The sequence below is a fragment of the Chlamydotis macqueenii genome, chromosome 2 (assembly GCF_036417535.1).
Source record: "Chlamydotis macqueenii isolate bChlMac1 chromosome 2, bChlMac1.mat, whole genome shotgun sequence".
NCBI classification, from domain to species: Eukaryota; Metazoa; Chordata; class Aves; order Otidiformes; family Otididae; genus Chlamydotis; species Chlamydotis macqueenii.
Genome location: NC_141557.1, coordinates 125,467,494 through 125,493,463, shown reverse-complemented (window position 1 = coordinate 125,493,463; position 25,970 = coordinate 125,467,494). Strand labels below are relative to the sequence as shown.

Genomic DNA, 25,970 nt, shown 5'->3' with positions numbered 1-25,970 from the left:
ATATACAGGTTTGTGTTCCCCAGCTAAAAACTGATCGATATTTCAGATGGAAGTCAGGTTCTGCCTTTACAGAATTCTTGTGGCATGTGCACAGTTCTTCATTAGCAAGCTGAAAACATGAAGGACCCACAGAAAGGCAGGGTTTAGACACATTCAGACAAATTTGTAAAGCTTGGTCCAGCAGATGTGTCTATCTTGGTAGAAAATTAAATAGATGCTTCCAAACCTCTGCCAGAATGGAGTGTGAATCTATGCAACTGATGTGGATGTAGCCCTCCTTCCCTTTTCTCCTGCCTGGTCCTGAGGGTAGTACTGGGCTTGGTTGGAGGCCTTTAATCTGCCAGCCCATAATAATTAATGCTGGGAAATTAATGCTGAAATGTAAAGCTCAAATGGCAACCACATTGGTCATAGGAATCATCATGTCAGATGCCCACGTCCTGGGCTCTCTCTGTACTTGAGTAAGTTGAAGCAAGGCAGCTTCTGGAAACTGTCAGACACTGGATGGTGCTCAGACAACCCCATCTCCAAATTTCTGGAGCCATCACAAGCCCAGAAGGGTGCAGGCACTAGCTAGGTAGGCATTATCACTGTTTAAGGTATAATGTAAAGAAACAAAATAATCTGGCATGCTAAGCAGGAGTAAAATATTACAGAAGTAGATAAAAATGTTTTCACCGTATTAAAAGATTACAACTGCAAAGGAATTCACATACTATCTTCTTCAGGATGCCTCAAAAATGATATTATTCATATTAGTTTAGTGACAAACTACCTGGCTTTTAGTCCTAAAATGAGGTCTTCAAGGTAGGCAAACCTGGTGCTTTGCTGTATTGTAGAATATAGGGGAGAAGAGTGTATGAGGGAACACACTAATACGCGAGGACAGATGGCATTATCTTCATACAAAGCATTCCTCTTTTTTGGCACAGTCTGACTCCACACACAAAGACGTACCGTTGCAGGTATATCCAGTCCTAGGAATATTAAGAAACAATTTTATTCAGTTGTCATTTCTGTTGACTTTGTTTTAACACTTGCTTCACACACGGTTTCAAGGAAGGTTAACCTGTGTTCAGGTTGTGTTTTCTCCAAAGATGGTGAGGTCTTTGATTTAAAACTGAGAAAGCAGAGAAGCAGGTGGATGCACCACAAGAGCCTTGTCACCTAAAAATGATAGACTCTACATCACAATAACACACCATAAATGTTGTTGGACCAGAAATTACCAGCTGAATACTGTTTAGGATATTTATGAAGGAACTTAGTGGACCTTTGGTCAGCTTCTGATGGAGAGGTAGAGACACACATATCAGAATGAATGTCTTTCCTGACAATCCCACCAAAGAAACCATAAAATGAGAAAGTGCAAAACCATAAACAGCCCCAAAACCCTGATGAAGTTTCCTCTGAATGCTGAGGCACATAGGCTTTGTGGAGGGACATAACTATCTGGGACATACAACAGTGCACAGTGCTTCGTGTAGTAATTAAGAAAGAAACAAAGCGTTCTGTTAAAAAGACTTCCAGTTCCCCAGGTAAAATAGCTTTGTGTATCACTTTATGCTAGTGGTGACAGAATAGAAAACAAAATACCACAGTTACATACATGTTCTTTCTCTAGAAGTATTTACAAATAACTTTACAAATTTTTACACACATTTCCAGGTTTGCTTGTTTACTTTTAAATTAAGAGCAAAATTAGGTCCCAGAGGCTTCTAAGGCTTCAGTTGGTACCTTGTACTGTACATTCATGCTTGGCTTCTTCCTGGGAGAAGAGACAAAAAGAGTTTAAAAATGTGCAAATCACAGACATCTAAAGAGCCCTGGATGTAATGGTTCCTAGAGACTGACATCCGTAGAGCGGTCATCCTACTTCTCTTCAAATCAGAGACTGCTACTGATGGTGAGCTGAGGACAAAAGAGATTAGGGAAGGAGAAGGAGCCATATATGAATTGCAATAATTGGATGAGTACATTAGTGCTGGAACATCTGGGTAAGAATCATAGATCAATTCCTACTGCATACAGCAGTTCAAACAATGCAAGGAGTGGACATTGTGAATTCTAAATACAGCATTGAAATGACCTCTTGTACACTGTTAGGGTTAAACTCCTGTTGCATATTTTGGAGTCAAAATTACTGTTTACTGACACAATCTTGACCAGGCACAGTACGATTCTATCAGTCAAAAAGTACTGACTTTTTTGAGACAGACGCACCCTTTTCCTAGTTTTCACAGGTTGTTTTGTTTTCATGCCTTAACACTAAATGTTGTAAAAATACTGAAATTAAAAAAGAAAAAATTTACAATTTACAAGTGTCCATATAAGTAAATTATTCAAAAATTCAAGATCGTCTACAAGGATCTACAAAATAACAACGCTGATAATGACACTGAGCCTGCAGGAAGAACAATCCACATGCCGTGAGAAACGGATGGTGGGTTTCTTCCAGAAAGATGAGTCACAAGGTTGGTCTTTTCTTCTAAAATCTGTTTCTTCAGCTACAGCAGCAGAAGTCTTGAGTCCAAGTTCATTACTTACTTCGACCTAAAAAGCAGAATATATGAATTACTTACAAATGAAAACCTGTTCTCTTTGTCTTCTAATTTGTGAGATGTGAATTCACACCAGCTGACAGGTGAGTAACTAATGAACAGTGGATAAACCACCTCTGGTCACTAATTTCCTCAGCTGTAAGACCCACATATAAAGTCAAGAAAGAACAGCTGGGTACAAAGTGGTAGCTTTGTATCATGCATACCACAAAGGTGAAAAATATTTGGGGAAGAGTCCTGCAGCTGGTGAAATATGTCTGAAGCTCACATAATAATAGATTCTTTTTAGCATAGTTTATTTTGACAGTGTAAGATGTATTTTCACCGTGTTAAAAATTCAGACCTGACCTGATGTGTGTATTTGGGTTGGACTCCCACTATTTATACTCCTCACCACAACCACAAGCCTGCTGAATCTATGTATTCTCACATGACTCCCTGTAAACCATGTTCACATGTGTAATCTTGGAAAATCTGTGATGGTCTTTCGTAGCAACTTTACAGTGGGTAGAGTCTCAGGAGAAGGTACAAACAGGACCGGACCACACAGACCCATCACAGAGCAGTGGGCTCTCCACTGGCAGAGTTTCTCAGACACTGAATCAGTCCCATGAGCAGAAGCTAGCAATGTCCCTAGAAATGCTGGAGACATCTCTAGTTGGAATTAGGGATTCAGTGTCCATCCAGACAGGGTTGCCCAAAGCTATAGTAGCAATGGATCAGACCTTCTCATCCAAACAGCAATAAGGCGCATGTAAACTTTAACTTTGGCAAACCATTAATAATAATAATGATGATAAAAAACCCTAAAGCAAGCCAAAATACACCTTTTTTTTTTTTCTTTTAATCCCCGTGCTTCTCTCTTTTCTGTGTAGTGGTACATGAAGCAATTCTAATTACTAAGGAGTGACCTGGCTGTTCATATTGTGCTTGAAGCAGATGAAAACACAACCATCTTCTTTATAGTCCATGTACTTTAGTCCCAATGAGAACATGATGATTTTTTTTCCACTCCCTCTATTTTCTCCTGCCTTCCACACGTCTTAATTGAAACCATGTTCAGGGCAAAGATCCTGCTTCTCCTTGACCTATAGCCTAATGGAGTTATAGGCAGAATGAAGAGCAAACAGATAAGCTATGAACATTCATATTTGCATTAAAAAATGTTCCCTGGGAGAACAAGATCAAATTTAACCTCTTCTCAGGGGTGAAAAGGAAAACTAATCTTAAACTTGCTAATCGTTAATAATTATGGCAGCACTAAGCAGACCTTACACTGAATACGAGTACTCAACAAAACCAAACTGTCTTCTTCATAGTTTTGATGAGGCCACAGAACCTTGCATTTTCAGTGGGCTATATTTAGTTAATTTACGAATGAAATAAGGGAAATAAAAGGAGTGAGAAAAAGGGAAATATAGCCAAGCTTTCATCTATAAAAAGCGTCACACTGATTTTTCCCATGAGTAAAGTGGTAAGGATGGCAAAAGATCTGAAACCTTTATTAAGGCTTTGAGTGTATTTAACAAGCATTATTCACATTCAATTCTAAGAGAACAGAAATTGAGTTTTTCACAGCCTGGATATCAGAAGTCATATGTCTTAGGGATACTACGGATTCTTAGACTATAAATGACTGATACAGATAGCAATTAACCTATCCAAAGAAGTCAAGAAGGCTGATGTTCTGCAGAGAGATAAACATCTACAGGTTTCTGGCACAATCCACTGACTATTCAAATTGTTTCCAGCAATTTGGCCTTTAATTCAGACTTTGATCACTGATATTTTTTTTCCTCCCTACTTAGGTAAAGATCCTCTCTGTATCTTTCAGTGCACAAAACCAAAGCATCAATAAAGAAGAAAGCACAATATAGAATCATAGAATAGTTAGGGTTGGAAGGGACCTTCAAAGGTCAGCTAGTCCAACCCCCCTGCAAGGAGCAGGGACATCCCCGACTAGATCAGGTTGCTCAGAGCCTCATCCAGCCCGGCCTTGAATGTTTCCAGGGATGGGGCATCCACCGCCTCTCTGGGCATTTCTTTTCTGGTTTTATACTTCTAGTGGCTGTAAAGAGGCCAGAGAAGTTCCTCCTAGTGGGACAAGAATACCCATACATGAGAAACAGGAAGATGCCATTTATTCTTCAGTACTGCAAGCTCACCAACAACCCCCAAATCCTTTGAGCTACTTAACCAAAATCTACTATCAAAGAACAAATTCACAGATTCTGTGACTTTTCTACTGCAAAACAATTGAACAGATTTTGCAGGGACATATTTGTAAGTCCTTTGTGAAAATCTCTTTTTTTTGTCTCTCATTTAGGTATTGTAAGTTTGCCAAGAAAGTACTAAACATTTATGCAGCTAACTCTTTAAAATTAACCTGGATGCAGGTTTTGAGATTAAAATATTTTCTGGAGAGATGTAAATGTTGTACATGTGACTTTCTTTCTCCTGCATACCAATTTCACTTTTTCAGTCTAGCAGCTTATTCAGAATGGACAGAACCCCATTTGCTGTCATCTTTCCCACAGAAAATGCAGCAAAATTGGCATTTAATGAAATATTACTGAGAAAGCAGATTCAAATGCAATAGGTGTACTTAATGCCATGTCAAACTGTTCATTGTTTCATTTTGCTGTCTTAATGTGATATATCTTCCTGTTCTAGCATACACCCTCATAGTGAGATAGGGCTTTTTCTCCTTTTCAGAGCTTCATAGTTCTACAAAATTTGCTCACTAAATCTGTGTAAAATTTTGTTCCTGTTTATTTCTACAAACTGAAAGTTGCAGCATGGATAAAACATATTTTTAAAAACATGCAAAAATTAATAAAGTCACAAGCAAAGTTTAAGTGTCAAGTGCCAACTCAAAACATTTTGTTAGCAACTGTCCATTTAAAATTAAAACTCCCAGCACATGCTCACATGCATACAGCAGGAAAAACCTTCAAACTCATTTTAACTCTGTTAACTGGTAAGTAAAATACAGTAAGTAATTAAATAAGTTTCAGTCAATTAGCTGCACGTGATTTTCGTGTTGCATTTAAGATGCATGAAAGGCCCAAAGGTAAACTTAAAGGCAGAAAGCATCAGGGCAATGACTTACATCTAAGAAGAATTTCCAAATGAATATTTCTGTTTTACCAAAAATACTTTGAAATATCATCTATTTGATGTTATCTGAGCTTCTGCCAAATATATATACTAGTAACGTCTCCCCATATCTTAATTTATTCCAAATAAAATTAATAGATATACACCTGAAATTATTCATTAGGTAGCAGAATAGGAAGAGTCTATGTGACTATGTGAAAAGATGTGATTTTTGTGGTGGAAGAAAATAAGTGGTGACAAAGAGATAATGAACTTCCGGTGAAATTCTACAGATAGATTTTAAGCTGACTAGTAGTTTTTCAGCAAACATTTTTCTTTCAGTAGCTAGACAAATGTGAAAGCTTCCGCCTTTTCAAAAATGGGTCAATCTCATTAAGGTTTTCGCAGCAGCAACAGCCATAAACCAGCTCCTTTCTTGTGAAAAAGTCAGCAAGGAACCAACTCCATCCTTCACTGCAAACCTCTCCTTGCATTAAGCCGAGGCATGACATGGCAGACATGGTGATATCTACTAATCCTTGCTTTAGCGGATATGTCATCAATGACAAAGTGTCCTTACTTGCATGTTTTATGTGGATTAATTTTTAATTAAGTCCTAATTAAAATATAATTAAATTATTAGTAACCTGACGCCAAAATTATTTCAAGAGAAGGTTAGCTTGCAGTCCAGTTAGAAGGATTAATGTGGTCTGTAGGACCAGAACCTTACCTAAAGGCTTTACAGGCTTTAACTCAACATGTTCCTGGGGGGGCTGTCGGTAGGAGTATGTGTCAAGTCCGCCTATGAAATCAACTGAAAATACAACAGTTCCAGAAATGAACAAAGGGAAACAAAAATACGTCAACTGAAAAAGAAATATGGAGAAATTATGTTAAAAAAAATAGTAAGCACATGCACAGGTTTGCATACTAGAAATAAACAAGTAGGCAAAAATGCTGTGGAAGCTGCTTACAGAAGTCTCTCTGCTCTGTCTTCCTCAGGGCCCAGTTAGCCCTGTGCCTGGCAAGGCAGGCTACCAGTTGGCTGACCAGACCTGCATACTCCTGCCGGTGTGCGCGCAAAAGGAGCATTCGTAGATCCGCAGAGCACGTAAACAGAAACCACTGAGGGGTGATGAGGCTGCTTCTCTTTAGGGCAACCTCAGTATGTATTTCATAATTCACTTCCAACTCCTTTTGAAGTGTTTAGAAATTTAGGCAGTGGGAACAGTTTAGCTTGTGAACCTAATTTCACCTCAACTTCTACAAATCAACGGACTTGCATGAATGTAACACAACAACAACAAGGAAAACCAAAGGTGTGTCTGCTGAGTTGAGAATAAACAGGTGAGAACTGAATGTGAAAAAGCAGCAGCATCTTCTGTGGACGAACTTGTGGGTACAAGAAACCTTTGCAGAATACCTTCCACTTTCTCTCAAGATTTCTATGTCAGAAATAATGTGGGGATATCTGCTCTTGAGAAGTTTTTAGTTCCTTCTATGGTCTTAATGATTTTAAAATAAGACCTTTAAGTCTGAGTCTTGTATCTTGTTATTTTTGGTAAGATTTTTAGCAGCTTCAAGAAGACACACGTCCAAGCTATCCTAGAAATCTAAAAGCAGGTTTGTGGAGAAGGTTATTTTTCTGTTGATTTAAATAAAAGGCTTTTTGCAGACCTGTGCAGAGCTGATAGATGCACAGAACATTAGGATTCTTTAATCACATGGAAAGCAGCTGCCTGCGTTTGTTTATATACAGGCACATATTAAAAGTCCTAAACAGAATTTAGATCCTCATTGTATTAATCACTGTATGAGCACCTAATAAGAAGCAGCCCCTTCCCAAGCAATGTATGTCCTAGGCAAACAAAGAAAGAAGGTTGCTTGTTCAGGATGAGAGGGTGGGGGAATGAGGCTCGGAGATGAAGGACTGATGAAATACCCACTGAAATCGGTGGAAATGCTCCTGTTGATTTTAGTTGCCTCGCCTCTTGAGTACAGGAAAGAGGTAGCTTGGCTGAAATTTGAATGTGATGTACTTCAATCATACAGCATCACTGTAACTGCAAGATGTTTTTCTTAAAACTATCCGAGCAGAACACAATGCTGAAGAGCTAGCCCAGCTCAAGTGCCAGCCCTAGCCTATCTGCACCTCCTCTTCAAACTGTGTTTCTTTCATGTTGCAGCTCTCCTTGAGAATGCTGTCACTAAATAAAAGCACATATACCAAAATTGACTTAAGCACTAATGGGACTGAAGCCTTACAAAGGGACGTATTTGCAGATACATTTTTGTAAAAGCTAATTTTTCAAATATCTAGACATCTAATGTAAAACATAGTTACTGATTCAGGTTTTTTTTTTTTAATAAATTGTGTCCATAGTGATCTAATTTGTTTTTGTGGTTATATACTTTCATTTTCCCTGCTCTCTGAAGGGTTTTTTTTTTTTTTTTTACTTTGGACATGTAATAGAAGGAGTTAGAAAGTACGTTTTTGAGATAATTCACCACTTCAGAACTACACATCATTCCTCTTAGCAACCACAAGTATCATCTGCAGCTGCAAGCAGGGAGAAAATTTAAAGTAACTAGTCCTACCAACAAGTATTTTGGAGAAAGAAATGAAGTCAATATGTATTAATGATTGACAACATAGACGTATCTTCATCTGACAAAGAAAATACATTTCACAGAACCATCCAACAAGTTTTGAGATGAGCTCCTCAAATCTGTTTAGCTAAGGCTTTCTCTTTTGCAATCCAAGACGTGTTATACAGTATTAAAGTTGAAGTTTGACTTAAAATTCATGTGAAGATAATTGTCAAGGAAAGAAGTTGCTCTATCAGAGAAGACAATGGAATGTGCCATTTTTCATTATGTGTTCTATCTTATAGCTGATAGCTCTTTAATATGAAGATTCATCATTAGTTATTTGAATTATAAGTTACTTTTCATTTTAAAAATTCAGTCTGATTTTACCTGATATTTTCACTACTTATGTCTAGTAGACTGCCAGGACTAAGACCTCAAATGGCCATTAAATAGAGACATTTGAATTTTTATTTTCATTTGGTACAAATCTATCACTATGTACATCTCACTTCAAACAGACATCCTAGACATCCCAATTTGATCAAATATTTTAAAACTTTAAATTGACCAAACTTTTAGGATGTATATATCCTGTTTAGTCCGCCAAAAGTAAACAGTAAAAACATCCGTATAGGTTTCCCAAGGGCAAAACATTAGTTTAAGGATGATATAGAATAATTTATTTTTGTTTTTTTTATTTCTGACCTGGTTCATACATTATGGATAATTTCTGCCATAGATTCACAGGACTACAATAATTAACTTCATAAAGTTGCATAAGCCTGAAAGAAAGTTCAATGCAAAAAAAAAATCATTTTCTATACAGTTCTATAATTCTATACATTAAATAAAATAATAATAAAAAAAACCCCACAACTTGTTAGTAGTAGGGATATTCAGTCACTAAACAAGAAACACCCCACAGAGTCCAGTCATTAACTACAGTCATGCAGAGAGAAACTTAAAATCCTAGGGAGAGGATTTTTTAGCACCCCACAGATAATAGCAGGTTACAGCAGAAGCTAGTTATTTTATCTGCAGCTGGCTGCAAAACATGATCCGTATTCCCAGGGAATTGCTCTCTTGTTGTGTCACCTCAGTTTTGTGGTCGTGCTGGGTGCTTAATGGCCAGTGTGAAATGTTCCTTTAGAGTTCCCTACCTGCTGAGCTTGGAAGTGCAAATCTGTGCTGGCTGTCCACCATGGGTAGTCTGTTAAAATGATGTTCATTCACTCACAGGCCATATCAGAGGAACAGTTGTCATAATCTGCCTGAGTGAGAAAAGTGCAATACGCTGCTGGCTGGAGAGAGTGTATCCACTGTCATCAGTAATTTGAGGGTTATTCTTTTCTCGACAGATGACATTTAGGCTTGCCTTACTACTATTAATCCAGTGCCTTTGCCCGTATGCCAGTTAAAATTTGCTTTCCTCTGAAGAGAGCGCAGAAGAATCAGAGCTCTGAAAAAAATCCTTTCTCCTTTCCCACCCTCTCATCTGGAATTCAGCTTCTCTGGCAACATCCCACTGACCTGCTGGCAGGCCCTGTGCAAACGGCTGCCAGAGCTTGTCAGCTCATGGGTATATTACTAATTTCTCCTCTCAAAGTCGGCAAATTCTAAGCATGTCTGGAGGTGTAGGACATGAACAGAGCACTGATATGCAGATAGCACGATTCTCAGTAAATCCTGCAGCCTCTTGGCCTGGAATACCTTAGATCCTATTGATGATTGCCTCTCCTTTTTATAAATGAGGATAAGCCTCAAAACGGATGGCTTGAGTTGCTGACACCTCCAGCTGTCCCCTTCTAAAAGAGGGGCAGGCTAGCAGCTGCTTGAATGTGTGTTTCTATGTGCAGAAGATTTTCTTTACCTATAGGGTGCCAAATACTATTTTGCATTGAATTATTTTCCTTGTGCTGCGATTTTTTAAATGGCAATACATTAGTGCAATTGCAAAGGTATGTAACCGGGGAGGGTGTAACCAGTTCATGTAAGTGACAGAGAGTAACAAAAGGTGCCAAAGTCAAAGAGAAAGAGGAAGCAAAAATAGGGGATTGATGATAAGTCAGTGCTAGGTGCATAAAGTCCAAACTTTGGACTTTCCAATGTTTGCACTTGTAGCTTACACAAACTTCCCAGATAAGCACCTTTTTTTTTTTTTTTTTTTTTTCCTAGAGTCTTCAGCTACCTTCCATTCTCAAGAGACACACTGTTCTTATACCCTTCGCTGAACCAGCCAGATTGACCCAGCTATCTGTCTGGAGCCAATACTGTCCATTTTCCCCTCTTCACACTAAGTTTGATCACTGAAGCCTCAAGTCACGTAGCAGAAGAATCACGCATTCCTTTGCAGGATCCCAGAAATAGTTTCTTATTTACATAGTGGAATAAATAAGAGAAAATGTGTGCAAGACAATTAAGAAAGGAAGAAGAGACATCAGTAATCCTACGTGGCACTGTGATTGCTGCTCTGTCTCTAAAAAGTATTAGCAGATGGTAATCAGGTTAAAAGAGGGTAAAGTGGTAGAAAATTACTAAGAGACAGGCTTTTACATAAAATTTTATTACTGGAAGCTAGAAGAGGAATATTTCAGGGTTCCAGAGTAATTATTAAGATTTTACACCAGATTTTCTTCTTAGTTTTCATCTAGATAGACCATAATTTTAAAAACTGCCCTACATTGTAATATGTGAGTACCACACTTCTGTGCAGGACTCTGCTGAAAGAAGCATCCGCTCAAAAGTTACCTTAAAAAGGGCACTGGTACAGAAATTTTAACTGGGTCTTTGCTACTGAATTCTCTCCTCATTGTATCAGTGTTGTGACATCTAAGATTTTAATACTGGATACTCAGAGATTTTTTTTTTGTTTGTTTTCCAAGGATACAACTGCCTGGTTAGTTGAAAGAAGTACAAGGAAAATCAAAGATGTTAGAAAGCAGAAGTGGCTCAAACCTTCTTATCTCCAATCCCTGAGCCATTCCATATATGAAAATATCTTTCCAAAATGTTCTCTGTGCCATGCCTTTGAAAGCTATTTACAGCCATACAATCCCATCACTGAAGTAAAATGACAGGCAGTCTGATTATGGCTTTTTCTTAAAGTAAGTATTTTTCAGTCACTTTCAGGTCATTAAGCACTCTTGGCCACTACATAATAAAAGTCCCTAGCAGAATATGGTCATCACACATCAGGTGTATAGGAAAAATACTTATCACAAGTTTAGTAAAGAAAAGACTATACTTTAAGCCGCAAATATGTAGGAATTCTTTCCTTTAGGCTTCAGCAAACATCCATTTTTTTTTGTGATGTTGTGCTATCTGCAGACCTGTGTGCAAAACTTAACTTGATGTGGAATAGTTTTCCATTTTGGTTTAAAATGTTTTGTTTTACTCTTTCTAATCTTTTTGGCAAAGCAAATCAGCATGGGCATCAAACATCCCATACATCTCAGCATAGTTGGCTCTGACTTATGTTATTCATCAGCAATGCTGTTTGAACAATTTTTCTTCCTCATTTTAATGAAAATGCTAACATTTTAATAAGAACACGAACATATTTTTCTTAATTTTTGTCTTGATGACTAAAATACTTGTCTAGTGACAACTAAATGACTTGTTACTTATTTAGGGGAAAAAAAACATACGGAAATTGTATTTTAAAAAGCTTCAAAAAAAGAAATCTTTTTTTCTGAGGCTTGTATTTAAAGGTGCTATTGCTAGTTCTAGAATAAGATTTCAAATACAGTGAAGGGTAGCCCTCTTGCTGCATATGACCAAAGCAAATTGCAAACAATTCCAATTACAACTTCCTATGTATTTTTTATACCGTAAGAAAATTAGAATTGTGAAAAGTTCCTAGCTCATTTGTTTTCGTTAATTATTGATTTTCCCCTCTCTGGGACCCTTTCTGATCCAATCTCTTTTGGTGCAGAATGCTGTGGGATTCCCTCTTTTTCTTACCATCTTACATACTGCCTATGTACAAATTAAGCTAACAAAGGAAAAATAATCCATACATAAAATATATTAAATGACAAGAAACTACATCTATCAATTACATTCACACAATACCAAGAGAGAAACAACACCATTGAGTTTTCACAACACAGACCTAGTCAATCCACTCAAATGGCAGCTCAAGTAGTCACGAGTGAAGACTGTTGTACAGAAGGCTGCTACAGCTTCAGTCACACCTCCAAACACATGATCTTCACGATAAATGTGTCCAAGTTGGCTTCAGAAGAGACAGAACTCTGAATCTGCTTTTTGAAGTTATGCTTTGATCTTTTTTGGTATTCTGATTCAGGGATATATGTTATGTATTAGCATGCCTTTATATTTCTGCTGAGTTTCATGCCATAAACTACAGAGTTCTTTTAAAAATGTTTAGTGCAGATGCTAGGACAACTGGAATTGATTTATTCCACTTACAGTTCATTGCTAAGTCACAAGTTAGGTGTTTTGTTTCTTCAAGCTTTTTTTTTTTTTCCCTGTCAGTTGAGTCCCACGGGACTCTATTTCTGGCCTGTTTTTCTTTGTATGTGTACCAATTTCTTTCTGCTTCAGTTATTTGTCAGTATGATCCAATTATTTATTTTTAAGACAATACTTCTAACGTTATTTACAAGTCATGGACTCTTAGTATGTGAAATTAATGTTCTCTTTATATAATGCAGACCCTATTCAACTCTATAGAACAATTCAGGATAAACTTCCTAGAGTAAAGAATTTACAAGATCAAATACATGACATAAAGCCATGCCTTCCAAAACACTTGTGACATTTGGAGGAAAGGATTTCTATGCATAGAAGAAATTTCACATCATCCATTCACAACAGAATATTAACTTTATATTAAAAAGTAGATTACAGGACTGGAGGGATTCCTTTTATAATTGAGTGATTCTGGATTTTTGTTCCCACCTTCCTAGGGATGGAAGACTTTTCCTGAACTTTGCTGCTAGATCACCCTCTGTCACATGATATTTGCTTCATGTGTTTGTATCTTTACTTGTCTCATGAAGAGTGAACAGGAGTGAGCCAAGGATGTTCGGGAGAGTGTGTTCGTGTTGATGGCGCACCACAGAACGTGAGCCAGAGAGGCAAGGAGCTGCCAGCCTGCTCCTCAAGCCGAGGTTGCAGTGGGGAGCAGCAAACCAGGCTGGCCTCAGAAATGATGGAGAGAAGGCTCTGCTAAGGACTCAGGAGGCCAAGCAGAGTCTGCTGCAATTGAAGAAGCTGGAGATTTGGCTGAGACTGAAATGGGAGGCATGGTTCTCCAACCACATGGCTGGAGACAACACAGACAACAAGAAAGGAAATGTTATAAGCCTCTCATTTCTATCCTGTATGACCTAGTAACTTTGAGTTTTCCATTTAAGAAGTATGCTTAGAGTTAATTTAATTCTGCTTTTTTTTTGAGTTTTGTGTTGTGGTTTTCTGTAAAGGGGAGCATGCACATCTACTTCAAAGCTCCGTCTGACTAAAGCTGTCACGTTCAGCCCGTGTCGCAATTTTTCTTGCCTTTCTTTTGTAGCTCTATTTTCAAATCTGCTTTAAAATCTGCTTAATATCTGCCTGTTAAAATCTTTTGCTGTCAGTCAGGAGAGTCGTCTTCTTCCGTGACCCCTCCTTTATTAGAAGATGACTTTGCTGGGATCCAGGTACAGAGTTATCATCTTTATCTTGACAGACTTGACATCTTGAACTTGATATACATGTACTTCCAGTAGCCTGAGAGGTCGATATCAGCGTTTCCAGAAGAATACTGATTTGGTGATATTTCCCACTTTATGATATCAAGCACATCAACACTGTGTAACATTGTTTTCCATTTCAGATGAGGCAATTTCCATTTCCTCATCCTCCCTTTCATTTATCATCCTGATTTTGCCCCGATGACCATCAGTGACATCCTGTCAGCAGAAATTCTTCTACACCACATGACATTTGCTCCTTAGTGTGGGGCATTTGTATGTATTCCCTCCTCTGCAACTTCTGTGTACAGCTGCACCCTGCTTAGCGGTGGTCTGCTTCCATCCTTGAGGAGGCAGACCCAAAGGCCTTCTACCACACATCTTCCAGAATTTCTGCCTCTTTAAACTCCAAACTACCTTTTTTCCTCTGCTAAGGAGACAATGCTGCCTCCAGTGCTGCTGGAATCTCCCGCTCCTCATCCCAGTAGGAAATCCCACATTCTCCCTCTTTGACTAACCAGCAGGTAAGCTTGTTGTCCTATTGAGCCTTCTCTGAATTCAAGCGTACAGATCAGAAGCAGAAGTGGATAAACTCCTTCTGTGATCTCCAGATTCTCGGTCTTTTCCTTTCAATCTTTTATCTTTCTGGATGAGCACAAACCAAGAAGCTCTTATCTTCTGTTTGTTCTTGCCATTAGTTTTTCAAGATGATAGGAAGTCAGCAAAATAACCCCTTGGTTGATCAGTGTCATGACAGCCTTCTCTAGCCCCAGTAAATGCACTATCAAGTCCTTCTATGGTGCCATCAATCTGCTTCAGATTATCTGGTCATCCACTATTTCAGAGCCATTGTGGGTGTATCTGGTAAGCCTACTACTTCATCACATCCAAGTGCAGCAATGAGTACTCATTTATCTCTGAGTGCTTCTCTGCAAATGGGGAAACTTACTGTACCTCATATTGTTACTGCTTTTGTCCTGCTCTGTCTTCACCTTCAGGTCATCTTGCTGATCTCTTAATATTTCTTTCAGGATTACCATCTCTGTCACCAACTCGAATTAGCTCCTCAAAACCCCAAAATATAACGTGACTACATTGTCAGCTTTGAAAATAGAGCTAAGAACGTACAGCATTACAAAACTGGGGCTTACAATGACCAACTGTCTTCTTACAATGGAGTGAAAAAAGAAATATCACACATGTCAGCAAATGTGATGGCTAGGAAAATAGTTTTCTCATTGTTAGAAAGTTGGTATCATTTCATATTAGGAGAAAGATGAATGTGCAAAAGGGGAATAGAGTCTGTAGCAGGATTAATACTCATTTTGAAGCCACCAGTGAATCAATCTGCTAATGATAGAGAAAGATAATGCAATACTGACCTCGTCAATAAAAAATCCTCTCCTTGAAGAAAGATGAAGTAAAAAATACACTTTTATGAAAACCTTGTAACTCTCGAATTTCAGTCCTCTAAAATAACACATTGTCATGATTAAGGAAAAAAAGAAAATGAGTAGAAATCAATGCTGAGGAATAAGAGTCATCATATAAACAGTGAGAGTTACATAGCATTACTGGGTTTTGCTGCACCTAACCTTTAGTATTGAGAAAAACACAGATGTGCTGAGATTAAATTTCTGCTGACAAAACCAACTGTATATTTAATGATTCAGGGCAAAAGAATGTCCAATGAAGTTTAAAATGAGCCCAGCTATGACCCAAATCACAGAGCACTGGTAAGAGATATGTTATGATATAAAGCTAATAAAGCACATCAGCAACAGAGACTAAATACAATAAATATAATGTAGAGTGTGTGAAAAGAAAAAATAGGAAAAGGTAATGTATTTTATTTGACCAACTGGCCCAACTGAAAAACCACATCAGCTATATCACCTGATTTAGTTAAATAACACTTCTTGCTATAAACGTTGCTTCTCTTATATCCTGAAATCATTCTGACTATTGAAATAGTACAACTAGAAAATCTGTACAACAAGTCCGGGTTTACATATAGGAGGAATTTAGAAAGGTTATTTCATGAAGAGTTGGAGATGTGTTGACATCAGAGACACAGTAAAGAGAACTAAAAAATAGGTAACAGTAAAAATTTAACAGGATAAAGGTTTAGGAAAAAAATATTAAATTAGTTTTAATATTTTAATATCTTTTCCTTTCTCTTGTTCTTTGACTGTGGTTCTTCTAAAAAATTCTTGTGATACCAATAATCAACATCCTTATCCCTTCCTTTTCCAAGCAAAACTGACAACTTTTCTTGGTGGAACATGTCAGTTGCCTTTAGGTTTATGAGATTTAAAGCTGAGATTTTCAAAGATGGGTAAAACTGTGTATAGTTAATTCTTATTTTAGTTGTTTCATTTTGCCACACTTTGAGAAAGTATACATTACCAAATAAAATGATCTTCCGAAGTTACCTAAGTATGATCTGAAATTTCTGGCTTGGTTCAGTGTACTTCACTGACTTGTGCTGGTTAGCCCCCTCTTTTTGAATCTATACAGTAGCTGCTTTGCAAAGTAGTTGTTTGAATAGCCTTGTCGTGGTTTTGTTTAGTGAGGGGGGGCCTAAGGTGGTAGCTTCTGTAGGAAACTGCTAGAAGTCGCTCCCCTTTGTTCAGTGGACTCGGCCGGGCCTAGGGCAGACCCACTGCTGGCCAAGGCCAAGCCGATTGGTAGCAGAATGTCTCGTGATAACACCTCTGCGATAACGTATTTAAGAATGGGAAAACAGAAAAAAAGAGAGAGAGAAGACAAGATGTGAAGAAGCTGAGCAGAGGCAGAGGCGCAGAGGAGGAGGCGCAGGACTCATGGGCCTTGCAGGCCTCACCCTCTGGCCTCTCGCCGGGCAGCTGACTGGGCCCGACTCGGTCCAGCCTGGCTGCAAGAAGTGGAGAGGAGATGAGAAGTGAATAAGATGTAAAAAAGATCCTGAGAGACATCTACCAGCCTTTTGTGAGGAACGGCTGCAGACACCAAGGTCAGTTCAGAAGGAGGGGGAGGAGTAATGCGACTCCTGGCCAAGATTCCCCTGCAGCCTGTGGTGGTGACCATGGTGGAGCGGGTTGTCCTCCTGCAGCCCATGGAGGTCCACGGAGGAGCAGAGATCCACTTGGAGCCTGTGAAGGACCCCGTACTGGAGGAGGTGGATGCCTGAAGGCAGCTGTGGCCCGTGGAGGGCCCGCTGGGACAGCTGTTCTGGAGAGACTGCACCCGTGGAAGAGATGACCCACGCCGGAGCAGTTCCACGAAGGACTGTGGCCCGTGGGAGGGACCCCACGCTGGAGCAGGGGAGGAATGCGAGGAGTTCTTCCCCCGACCATGAAGCAGCGGCGTAAAACAACGTATGATGAACTGACTGCAACCCCCATTCCCTCTTCCCCCCTATGCCGCTCAGGAGGGGAAGGTAGTAGAGATAATGTTAAGCTCGGGAAGAGGGAGGGGTGGGGGGAGGTTATCTTGTTCTCTGTCTCATTATCCTGCTGTTTGTAGTAATAAATGAATAGTTTTCCCCAAGCTGAGTCTGTTTTGCCCGTGACGGTAACTTTAAGGATTTCTCCCTGTCCTTATCTCAAACCTTGAGCCGTTTTTCCTTATATTTTCTCTCCCTGTTCTCTCGGAGTGTCGGGGGTGTGAGAGAGAGACTGCGTAGTCTGGTCCGATCGGGGCTGAACTACGACAAGCCTCTAAGGCCATAATATATGATTACATACACTGGGATCCATTACATACAATAGGACCCTATTATATGATTTTTGTCATGGATACTCTGGATACTCCCTTTTAAAAAAAAGAAATGAGCAGCTTCGGCTTTTTTAGTGTTGTCTTTCAAAGCTTAGTATTGTTAGAAAGGAATTGTGAATAAAACTCATCTTCAGGAAAATTCAGTGGCAGTCTCACAACTCAGAGGTCTGCATGGATCTGTTTTCATTCTTGAGGTTATTGTCTGTAAGGAAAAATGGAGGACATTTCTTTCTTCTAAAATGGAACCTCACTGTCACTCTCTCAGGACAGACATGGGCATAAAGGAAAAGGCATTGAGAACTCTGGCCACCTAAAGGGTTAATTCATCCACAAGGCTGCTGAGTGTGACAAACACGTTATGTGTAAAGGGAAGCCGTGGGAATATTTGTCTTAATTGTAACAGTTCAGCTCACTGAATCCTCAGATTCCTTATCAGCATACAACCAAGATAATTTATGGCCCAGTGCAAAGCCTGATTAATCCTGTACCCTCCTTGGCTCAGGACACCGCCTCATCACATGGGCGCACCACTCACTCCAGGCTTACGCTTCCCATGCCAAAGGCAGCAGTTATTACAAGACAGAGCTCTCAGGAGTGATGTCCTCCTAACTGGCAAATTATCACTCAAGCAACAATAACCATGAAATGGATATTACTTAAGCTGAGGCCTAGAAATTAGGATAACTCATCTGCATGAAAGTTAAAACTTGGGGAAGGTGGCATTTACGCAGAAGAGTGTGAGTCTGAAAAGTTTCTTTTCAAGCTCCGCAAATTAAAACAGACACAAGGCTGTTGCCATTTAGAAATGAAGAAGTAAGAAGATTGGTAGTGGAAGTGGAAAATGGATTTGTAAAGAGGTTTCATTTTAATGGAGAAGCTGGGTGAAAGGTAGGGCCAGGAATGGGCATCACTTAGGCCTGTATGTGATGTCAAGTGGAAAGCTCAGGAGAGGGATGCTGGATGCCAGAGTAAGATTGATTTAACAATAGATGCAATTTAAGTGAAAAGGCTGAGGTGCTGGCAACTGGAGGTTGGGACAGCATCCATTTAAAAGCAGATCTAATTTAAACAGAAAGGCCAAGGAAGTGGAAGGTGGAGTCTAAACCAAAATCAATATTAAATTAGCTAAGTAGAAGCTTGAGTCAAATCAGCTAGTTTAAAAAAGGGCATACTGAGTACCTGGGAGCAGGGAAGCAATACATGGACCTAAGTAATGTCAAGGAACTCTCAATAAACAATATATCCCCTCTAATCAGAATAATGTTTCCATTTTAATAAGAATATTATTTATTACAGCAAATAAAAAAATCTTGACAGAAGGTATGATCCCCAGTTTAAGGAAAATGATAGAATTAAAATTATATTCCTATTTGAAGTTAATTGTCTTTTATGTACTTATATGTGTGTATATATATATGGGATATGGCATATAATATTAAGAATCAATGGCAGAAATGCTTAACATGAATTATATTTGCAAAACAGATATTTATGAGGTAGTAGTGAACTAGCCTTTAAAGCATATATTTCTAAATGCTTCACCTGTACTCCTGAAGTCCCATTTAAACCATTATATATACATGTGCATATTTATACAGTCAGAATTCAAAACTGTGGATTAAAGCTAGTGACTGCAGCTCTGTACCTTTTGGTATCTGAAAGCCCACACAATTCATTGGTATAAAAGATATCTTAAAAAATTACTAAATTTTACACTCCTACACTCTCCCTCAACTTTGTACAAAAAAAAGAATGAGTGCACAACTTCAACTTGATCGAAATAATACTTGATCATTTCCATGTATGAAGTAGAGTATGTACCCTCTGCTGAGCTATCTGTAGTGCCAGGCAGCTGGCTCTGGGTACTCGGGCTTTTCTCACCCACGCAGGAACATTTCACAGCCAAACAGTGTGTTCACCACTACTGCTCTCATCTACTCATATTCTGGGAAATATCCAACAATAATTCTTCATTCTAAAGTGATTGAGGTGATTCTTTCCTACTGAATTTCAGGAAAAAAAATTCTGTCTTGAGCCTATAGAAAGAATTGTGGGAAGGCACTGGAGGACTCTCATAATTTGAGTGATTTACATTTTTCCTTAATGAACAATAAATGAGCTGCTGGCTTGCATGGAAATGGCATCTTGACTAGTAACTTCATACCTACTGCCAGACAAGTTAGTCTGAGTTTAAAGTAATAATTAAACCTGGTGCAGGAAGAGGACATTAGAGGCAACCCTATGGTAAGAAATGAGTTCTTTACTGAAGATAGACTAAAATATTTTACTCAAGTGGTATAGAAACTGAAGGAGCATTTCTTCAAGTTACCTGAGCACACCTTATAGTAAGCTATGCTCTAGCAATGAAAAACTAGAATTAGTTTACACATGTCATGTAGATGATGCCATTTTCTCACGCTTTGCCTGCACCCTATCTGGATAAACCCTACATGTTACATTACACGTTAAATGTATGGTACTTTCAGGCAGATAATTTCTGCTGCTGCTAGACATGACTTCCCTTTTTGTATACTGTGCACTATCTATTATTTAAAGACAACCTCTCAGCTAGAACAAGGTGTTCTGCAACAGTCCATGGAGATTACAAGTGGAAATGAAGACTATTTTGTACATTTTGCTAGGGGAATGTAAAAGTAGAGAGTGGCATGGGTACATTTTTTTCTGAGTTGTTTTCCTATGACAAATTATTAATCTATGGTTTTTAAGTAGAGAAGAGAATGGGGAATGATGCCTCTGCTGCTATTTTTTTTTTTGTCACTGACTTAACTGGGGTCAAGATTTCTTCTAGTATTTACATTGTTTAACTGCTTTTATTTTACATCACTGTTGAAGTTTTACCCTTGCTTGTGTGCATTTTATCTATGCACACGTTTCCATAGGAACAAGAGCAAGTGCTTGTTCAGGTAATGTATGATAACCTAATGTAAAAAAAAAAAAAAAAAATTGAAGTAGTATGTAGTGGTAACCTAAATCATATATCCCTGCTGTATTTCTTCCTTCATTAAATACTTCAGAATTCATTGTGTTAGTTTAGTGTAGGAGTGAGTATGCATCTTCAGTTAATTCACACTTCCAGGCTAATGATAAATAGGAGGACACCAATGGGACTATAAGACCATACAATGTTGTTAGAATAACAGGTTTATCCTTAGCGTTTCCAGTACGGGAGAAAGTGGAGTCAGGTATAAGTGGGATAGTAAATAGGTGAGTCTGCATCTAATCAACAAACTCCAGCTGGACATACCTCTAAAGTCTACAGAAACTGGATCCTGACATTTACCTCCATTAAATGTTTGGTGGGATTGGCCTGGGCCACAGCTGAACAGAGGTAGCCTCCTGGATACTCCTGGGGCTATTTCCGATCACACTTCAACCTTTCCTCCAGTTTATAGTGGTTAGTAACAACATATTTTGTTTCAATATCCCAGGTAATTATGGCCTAAAGGTGAGAGTGGTGAGTGCTGAAGCCCAGTGATGACCTGTGCTGCTGACTGCTGTTTGGCAAGTCTCGTAAATCCTCATTTTCAGTGGGGTAATTCAGAATAATCATTGTCTGTGTATGTTTGATTCTTGTAATGCCCAACAGAAGTGTAGTGCAGGATCCTCGTTCTTGGTCATCTTTTATAGCAACCATTTTATTATAAAAATTGTCTTTTCTAGAAGGTAAATGGACTCAACCACACGAGAAATTGCAGTTGATGTGAAGATGTTAGTAGTGGCTTCCCAAAACCTGCTTAGTTAAGGAAATGTGTGTATTTCTATGTAAAGGTAACCACACATACAAACATATATGGGTCTGGCACTAATATTAGCTATTGCTAATTCTTCATTCCTTTTGCAAATAGTAGCCTATTTATAAGACACTTATCACTGCTGGACCTACTGTGTAACTACAAATATTAAATTAAATGTGAGGAAAAATTCTTTATCACTTGTTTGTTTGCTGCCAACAGATGCTCGGTGGTGTGTGTAAATGTAGTGCCATATGTCAGATAAGGCAATGTAGTAGTTTTTCAGTGTTGGTAATAATGTATCTTGCTTTACTATATATTTGTCTAATGATGGCACATGGAGGTTCCTATTGATACCACAGTACGAGCAAACTCTTCCTTTTTAAAAATAGATTCATCTTCCTCTCTGTTCTGAAAGTATGGCTGAGCTTTGAATACAACTGGCATGGGGGAGAGAAAAAAAATGTTTATTAATTTTGTTCTTGTGGTGTCATTTAGGGGATAAAGCTTTCCTTTATGGGGAATGGAAGCCCTTCCCTTTATTTTTGCTCATGCACAAAAGAGACTTGGGCTTCCTCGGCCTGACCTTTGGGGGTTTCAATCTTGTTTTTATAATAAATGTTGAAATCACAACTGAGCAATTTCATGTTTGTGGGAAATCTTCCCCTCTGATTTAACTTTTTTCCCCTTCATCCAATTTGTATGCAACTCAGCTTCCACTCCACAAATTCACATACAGTACAGAACTATAACTTCTAACATGTGGCAATATCATATTTATGAACTAGTATTTAGTAGAGATACTGCTATCAACTGTTTATCAAAGAAAGTTCAGAAAGTATGTAGAAATTTAATAATGATTTTAACAATGTATTTTGCCTAGTCTCCAGACACCACTTTATTAAAACCATTGAGTAACTCTGACAAGGTGGCAACAAGCTTCTGAGTTCATTTCTAGGAGAAAATGATTCACAAATAGGATATTGACAGGCTTTTATGATTACAGATTTCACATATTCTCTTCCTTCAAAAGGGCTTATATAGATTGATAGATCTACAAAGAAAGAAATTAAAAAATGAAGGGAAGACATATAAATAGACTTTTTCATTAGAATGAATGATGGAAGGTATTAACCCCACTACAGCAGTCTGCCTTTTACATGTCTTCTTTTTCACTCCTTTTGACCTGCTGTCATCTTCCTTCTAAGTAAAAGTTAACCACAGTCTGAAACGTAGGTAAGGTGAGCAATAGCTGCAAATAAATGTTTCCTCAAGCATTATTACTCTTCAGAAAAGTGTCCATCAGCCAAAATGTCAGGCTCAAAATCCATTTAAGCACTGCACAGAGGCTAAACAGGCAGCTATTATTAATTTTTAAGTCTATCTGACGGGTTTCAGACCAAGAACTGGGGTTAACTTGAAGCACTGAATATTGCAGAGTATATTTAATTAGAGAGGCTTTGACTCTCTGATGGCTGAGGATTTATTCTCTGCAAAATACTGCAAAAATATGACAGAGTAGCTGCATCTACCTAAGAAAAGAATCTGCTTCATCATATTAAAATGCATAAAATTACTCTTTCATTGCAATTTCTTGGACTTTTATCCTAATGTAATCACTGTCTGTTTTTAACCTGTTTTGAAGCACCACTGTACTTCTCTCTTAAATAATTTTTTGTTCATTATGCTGCAGGTTAACAATGTGAATTTTTCCAGAATAAGTCCAAGTACAAAACCAAACCATTTTCCCACTATGCCTTACACAGATGTTTCTTCATTTAAAACATATCTGTGGGATTGGTATGAAAGAGTTAATATTTGTCTTTAATGTATTTATCTATAAGCATAGAGGACTCTAAAACACAAATGGGCATTAAAACACAAACTAGCAGCAAGTGAGATACTAAAGGGCTATGTATTTGCTTTTGATTGGATTCAGGATCTTAGAAGGGAATAAAAAAAAAAACAAATCAGAAATTATTTCCCTCCACTGGTTGTAAAATCTCCTATATGTATCTATTCTGCTTCTTTGCTCCACTTCCAGCACACTGCTCTCGCCCCTGCCACAGGCCATCCTCTGCTAACCAAAAAAAGCTATTCACACAAGAGTCTAGAAGATTATATGTAAAGGTATAAGTGAAAATGGGAAACTTGCCCATTCCTAATGAAGGACAATGAGCTAAATTAGGCCATACTTTCCGAGATGAGGGAGATTATTTTGTCTTGTAGGTAACAAAACACCAAATTGCCATTGGGAGTTCTGGAAGGCAAGCAGAAATTAAATGCAGATACCCGATTCCTTTATGGAGAACGTGCACCCGGTTGGTTATGCATACTGGATCACCTTAGCACTCGATATGTTTTACTGGTCAATATATATGTCAATTGTCCTCCATTCTCAGTGATTTAAATTTCCATTGGTATCATATGGCATGAAACTCTCAAAAGACAGTAAGGTGGGCTCACAGTCAGAGGAAAGTGGATCAGGTCTTGGACATCAAAGACAGATTCTGCCCCAACTCTTCTGAAGTAGACACATTTTCTAAGTGAACAAGGCTGTTACCTTGACAATAACCCTCTTGTGAGGCCCTGAATATAAACTACATGCACTCTTTAGCAGGTGACTGCATTTTCCAAGAGCATCATGTGTTCTTTGGTGGGAGTTTTGTCTTTCTTTCACGCATGCATAAAACATAGATGAGTGAAGTGCACTATAAAGGACTAAACAAAACCAATAACAATATAGCATACTTATGTAAAAAGTGAAGAGTCTGTCTTCCCAGGTGCAGATATATCTGTGTTTGCATGTGGATGTGCATGTGCACACACAATTACTCTTTTAAAGGCACTGTAGTGTGTGTCTTCCTTATCACTCTGCCGGCCTTCCCAATCATTTAATGACGCCTCCCTGTTCCAGAAATTTTGTCAGTAATGGTCTCAAACAAAATTTCCAGATATTTGTATGAAGCCCTAGCTACCATGATGACTCATACAGAAAGGGCAGTTGTCTCTAGATTTCAGTGACCAAAGACTCTGTTTATACATCCTGAATTACATGGCCATCTTCCTGCCGTGCTATCCTCTGCTGTTAGCCAGTGTTACCAGTTCCTGATTAACTGGCAATTCCCAGCTTTCCAAGGGAGCATTTTCTGGGCTTTTCATCCTCCTCAAGACCTACATTTTATGTTGCTTCTCCAAGTGTTCGTATTTCTCCTTTACAGCACCAGCCTTTGCTGAGGCTGCTTGCACCTTTTCACAGTACACTATGTGCACAACATGCTTATGACTCCTTCCCACTCAGTTTTATCTGAGAATCTTTTTGATGTATTTTCTTTCTATTAGAAACTTAAATGACAGTGTTAAAATAGATTTGACATTAATGTCTATTGCATTATGACAGAGAACAGAACATTGTACATTTTGTAGCAACAGAAAAGTATTTTTTCATGGTCTTTCACACTGTTTTCAATCAAAAAGTCTCTTTTTCCATCAGAGACATGAATTACTTGAATCATGTTTCAATAAGATTTTCCAGATATTATCAAATGCTTTCCTACAAACAGAATTATTTTTTTCTACCATATTAATTTAATCCACTAGTGCTATTCTGTGAAGAAACAAAACAACTATGTTAAGACTTATGAATAAAATTTTATCAATAAATATTTGGTTGTGTGTTATTTATCCTATAGCCTTAAAATAGTATTAACATTCATTCCTTTTTTCTTTTCTTTTCCTGTGGGAACAGAGAGTGCAGCACAGCTGTCTGATATTGAAGAATTTGAGCTATGTCCTTGAACACCACTTGCTCAATAACAAAAACCAGCAATTAGAACAAGATAAGTAAATACCAAAGGCAAAAATAGTAAAGACAACTAAAAATCTATAACCAATCCAAATGAAGTTTAAGGCGCGTGAACAGTATATTGCTACCAATTGAATTAGATGATTAAGCGTGTGCATTCTGCGTGTAACTGAGAAAAGATATAAAAGACTTAGGCTGACGGACAATAAGGGTCTCCGGTACACCATCCATGGAGTCCGTGTCCTTATTGCAACATTTTCCTAAATGTAGATATTTTACTACCTGATTCCTCATCTATGAGGAAGTTACTGACACGATCACACATTCTCCCTTTCTTTAAAATAGTCTTGTTCTTGTGCTTGCTCCTCTTTGCTCATTCAATATAATTCCAGTCTCTCTACTGCTTTTACCAACCCCTTTGCTAGTCATGTGGATATGGTGAGCTTGGTAGGCAATTCTCACAATCTCCTATCACACAGCATCCTACCAAAATGTTCAACATCTTCAGATTTTTCCAATGCCCATTTGAAGACTTTCAATAAATACTTTTTGAAATGTGTTCACATTTTCAAACTTTTCCAACAATATGTGTGTATATATATAAAAGCGTTTTCTTGATAAAGCAGGTTAAGAACATGGGGTCAGTGTTTCAGATGCATGATCTAGTTAGTGTTCAACAGTCTATCTAATTACTGATCAGAGT

At 38.3% G+C, this 25,970-nt stretch overlaps 1 protein-coding gene across 2 annotated transcripts in view; it reads right to left on the bottom strand.

The window, feature by feature from the left end:
- Positions 1 to 1,544: 1,544 nt before the first annotated feature.
- The window catches only part of NKAIN3 (sodium/potassium transporting ATPase interacting 3), a 380,195-nt gene continuing 355,769 nt past the window's right edge, over positions 1,545 to 25,970 (bottom strand). The window contains exons 6-7 of one of the 2 annotated variants that reach the window (XM_086740868.1): positions 6,391 to 6,474; positions 1,545 to 2,553 (exon numbers count right to left, since the gene is read on the bottom strand). In XM_086740868.1, coding sequence (XP_086596994.1) covers positions 2,540 to 2,553; positions 6,391 to 6,474 — 98 coding nt within the window. In that variant the 3' untranslated portion in view covers positions 1,545 to 2,539. The remainder of the gene's footprint in view (positions 2,554 to 6,390; positions 6,475 to 25,970) is intronic. The other variant, XM_086740869.1, reaches the window with a different exon arrangement.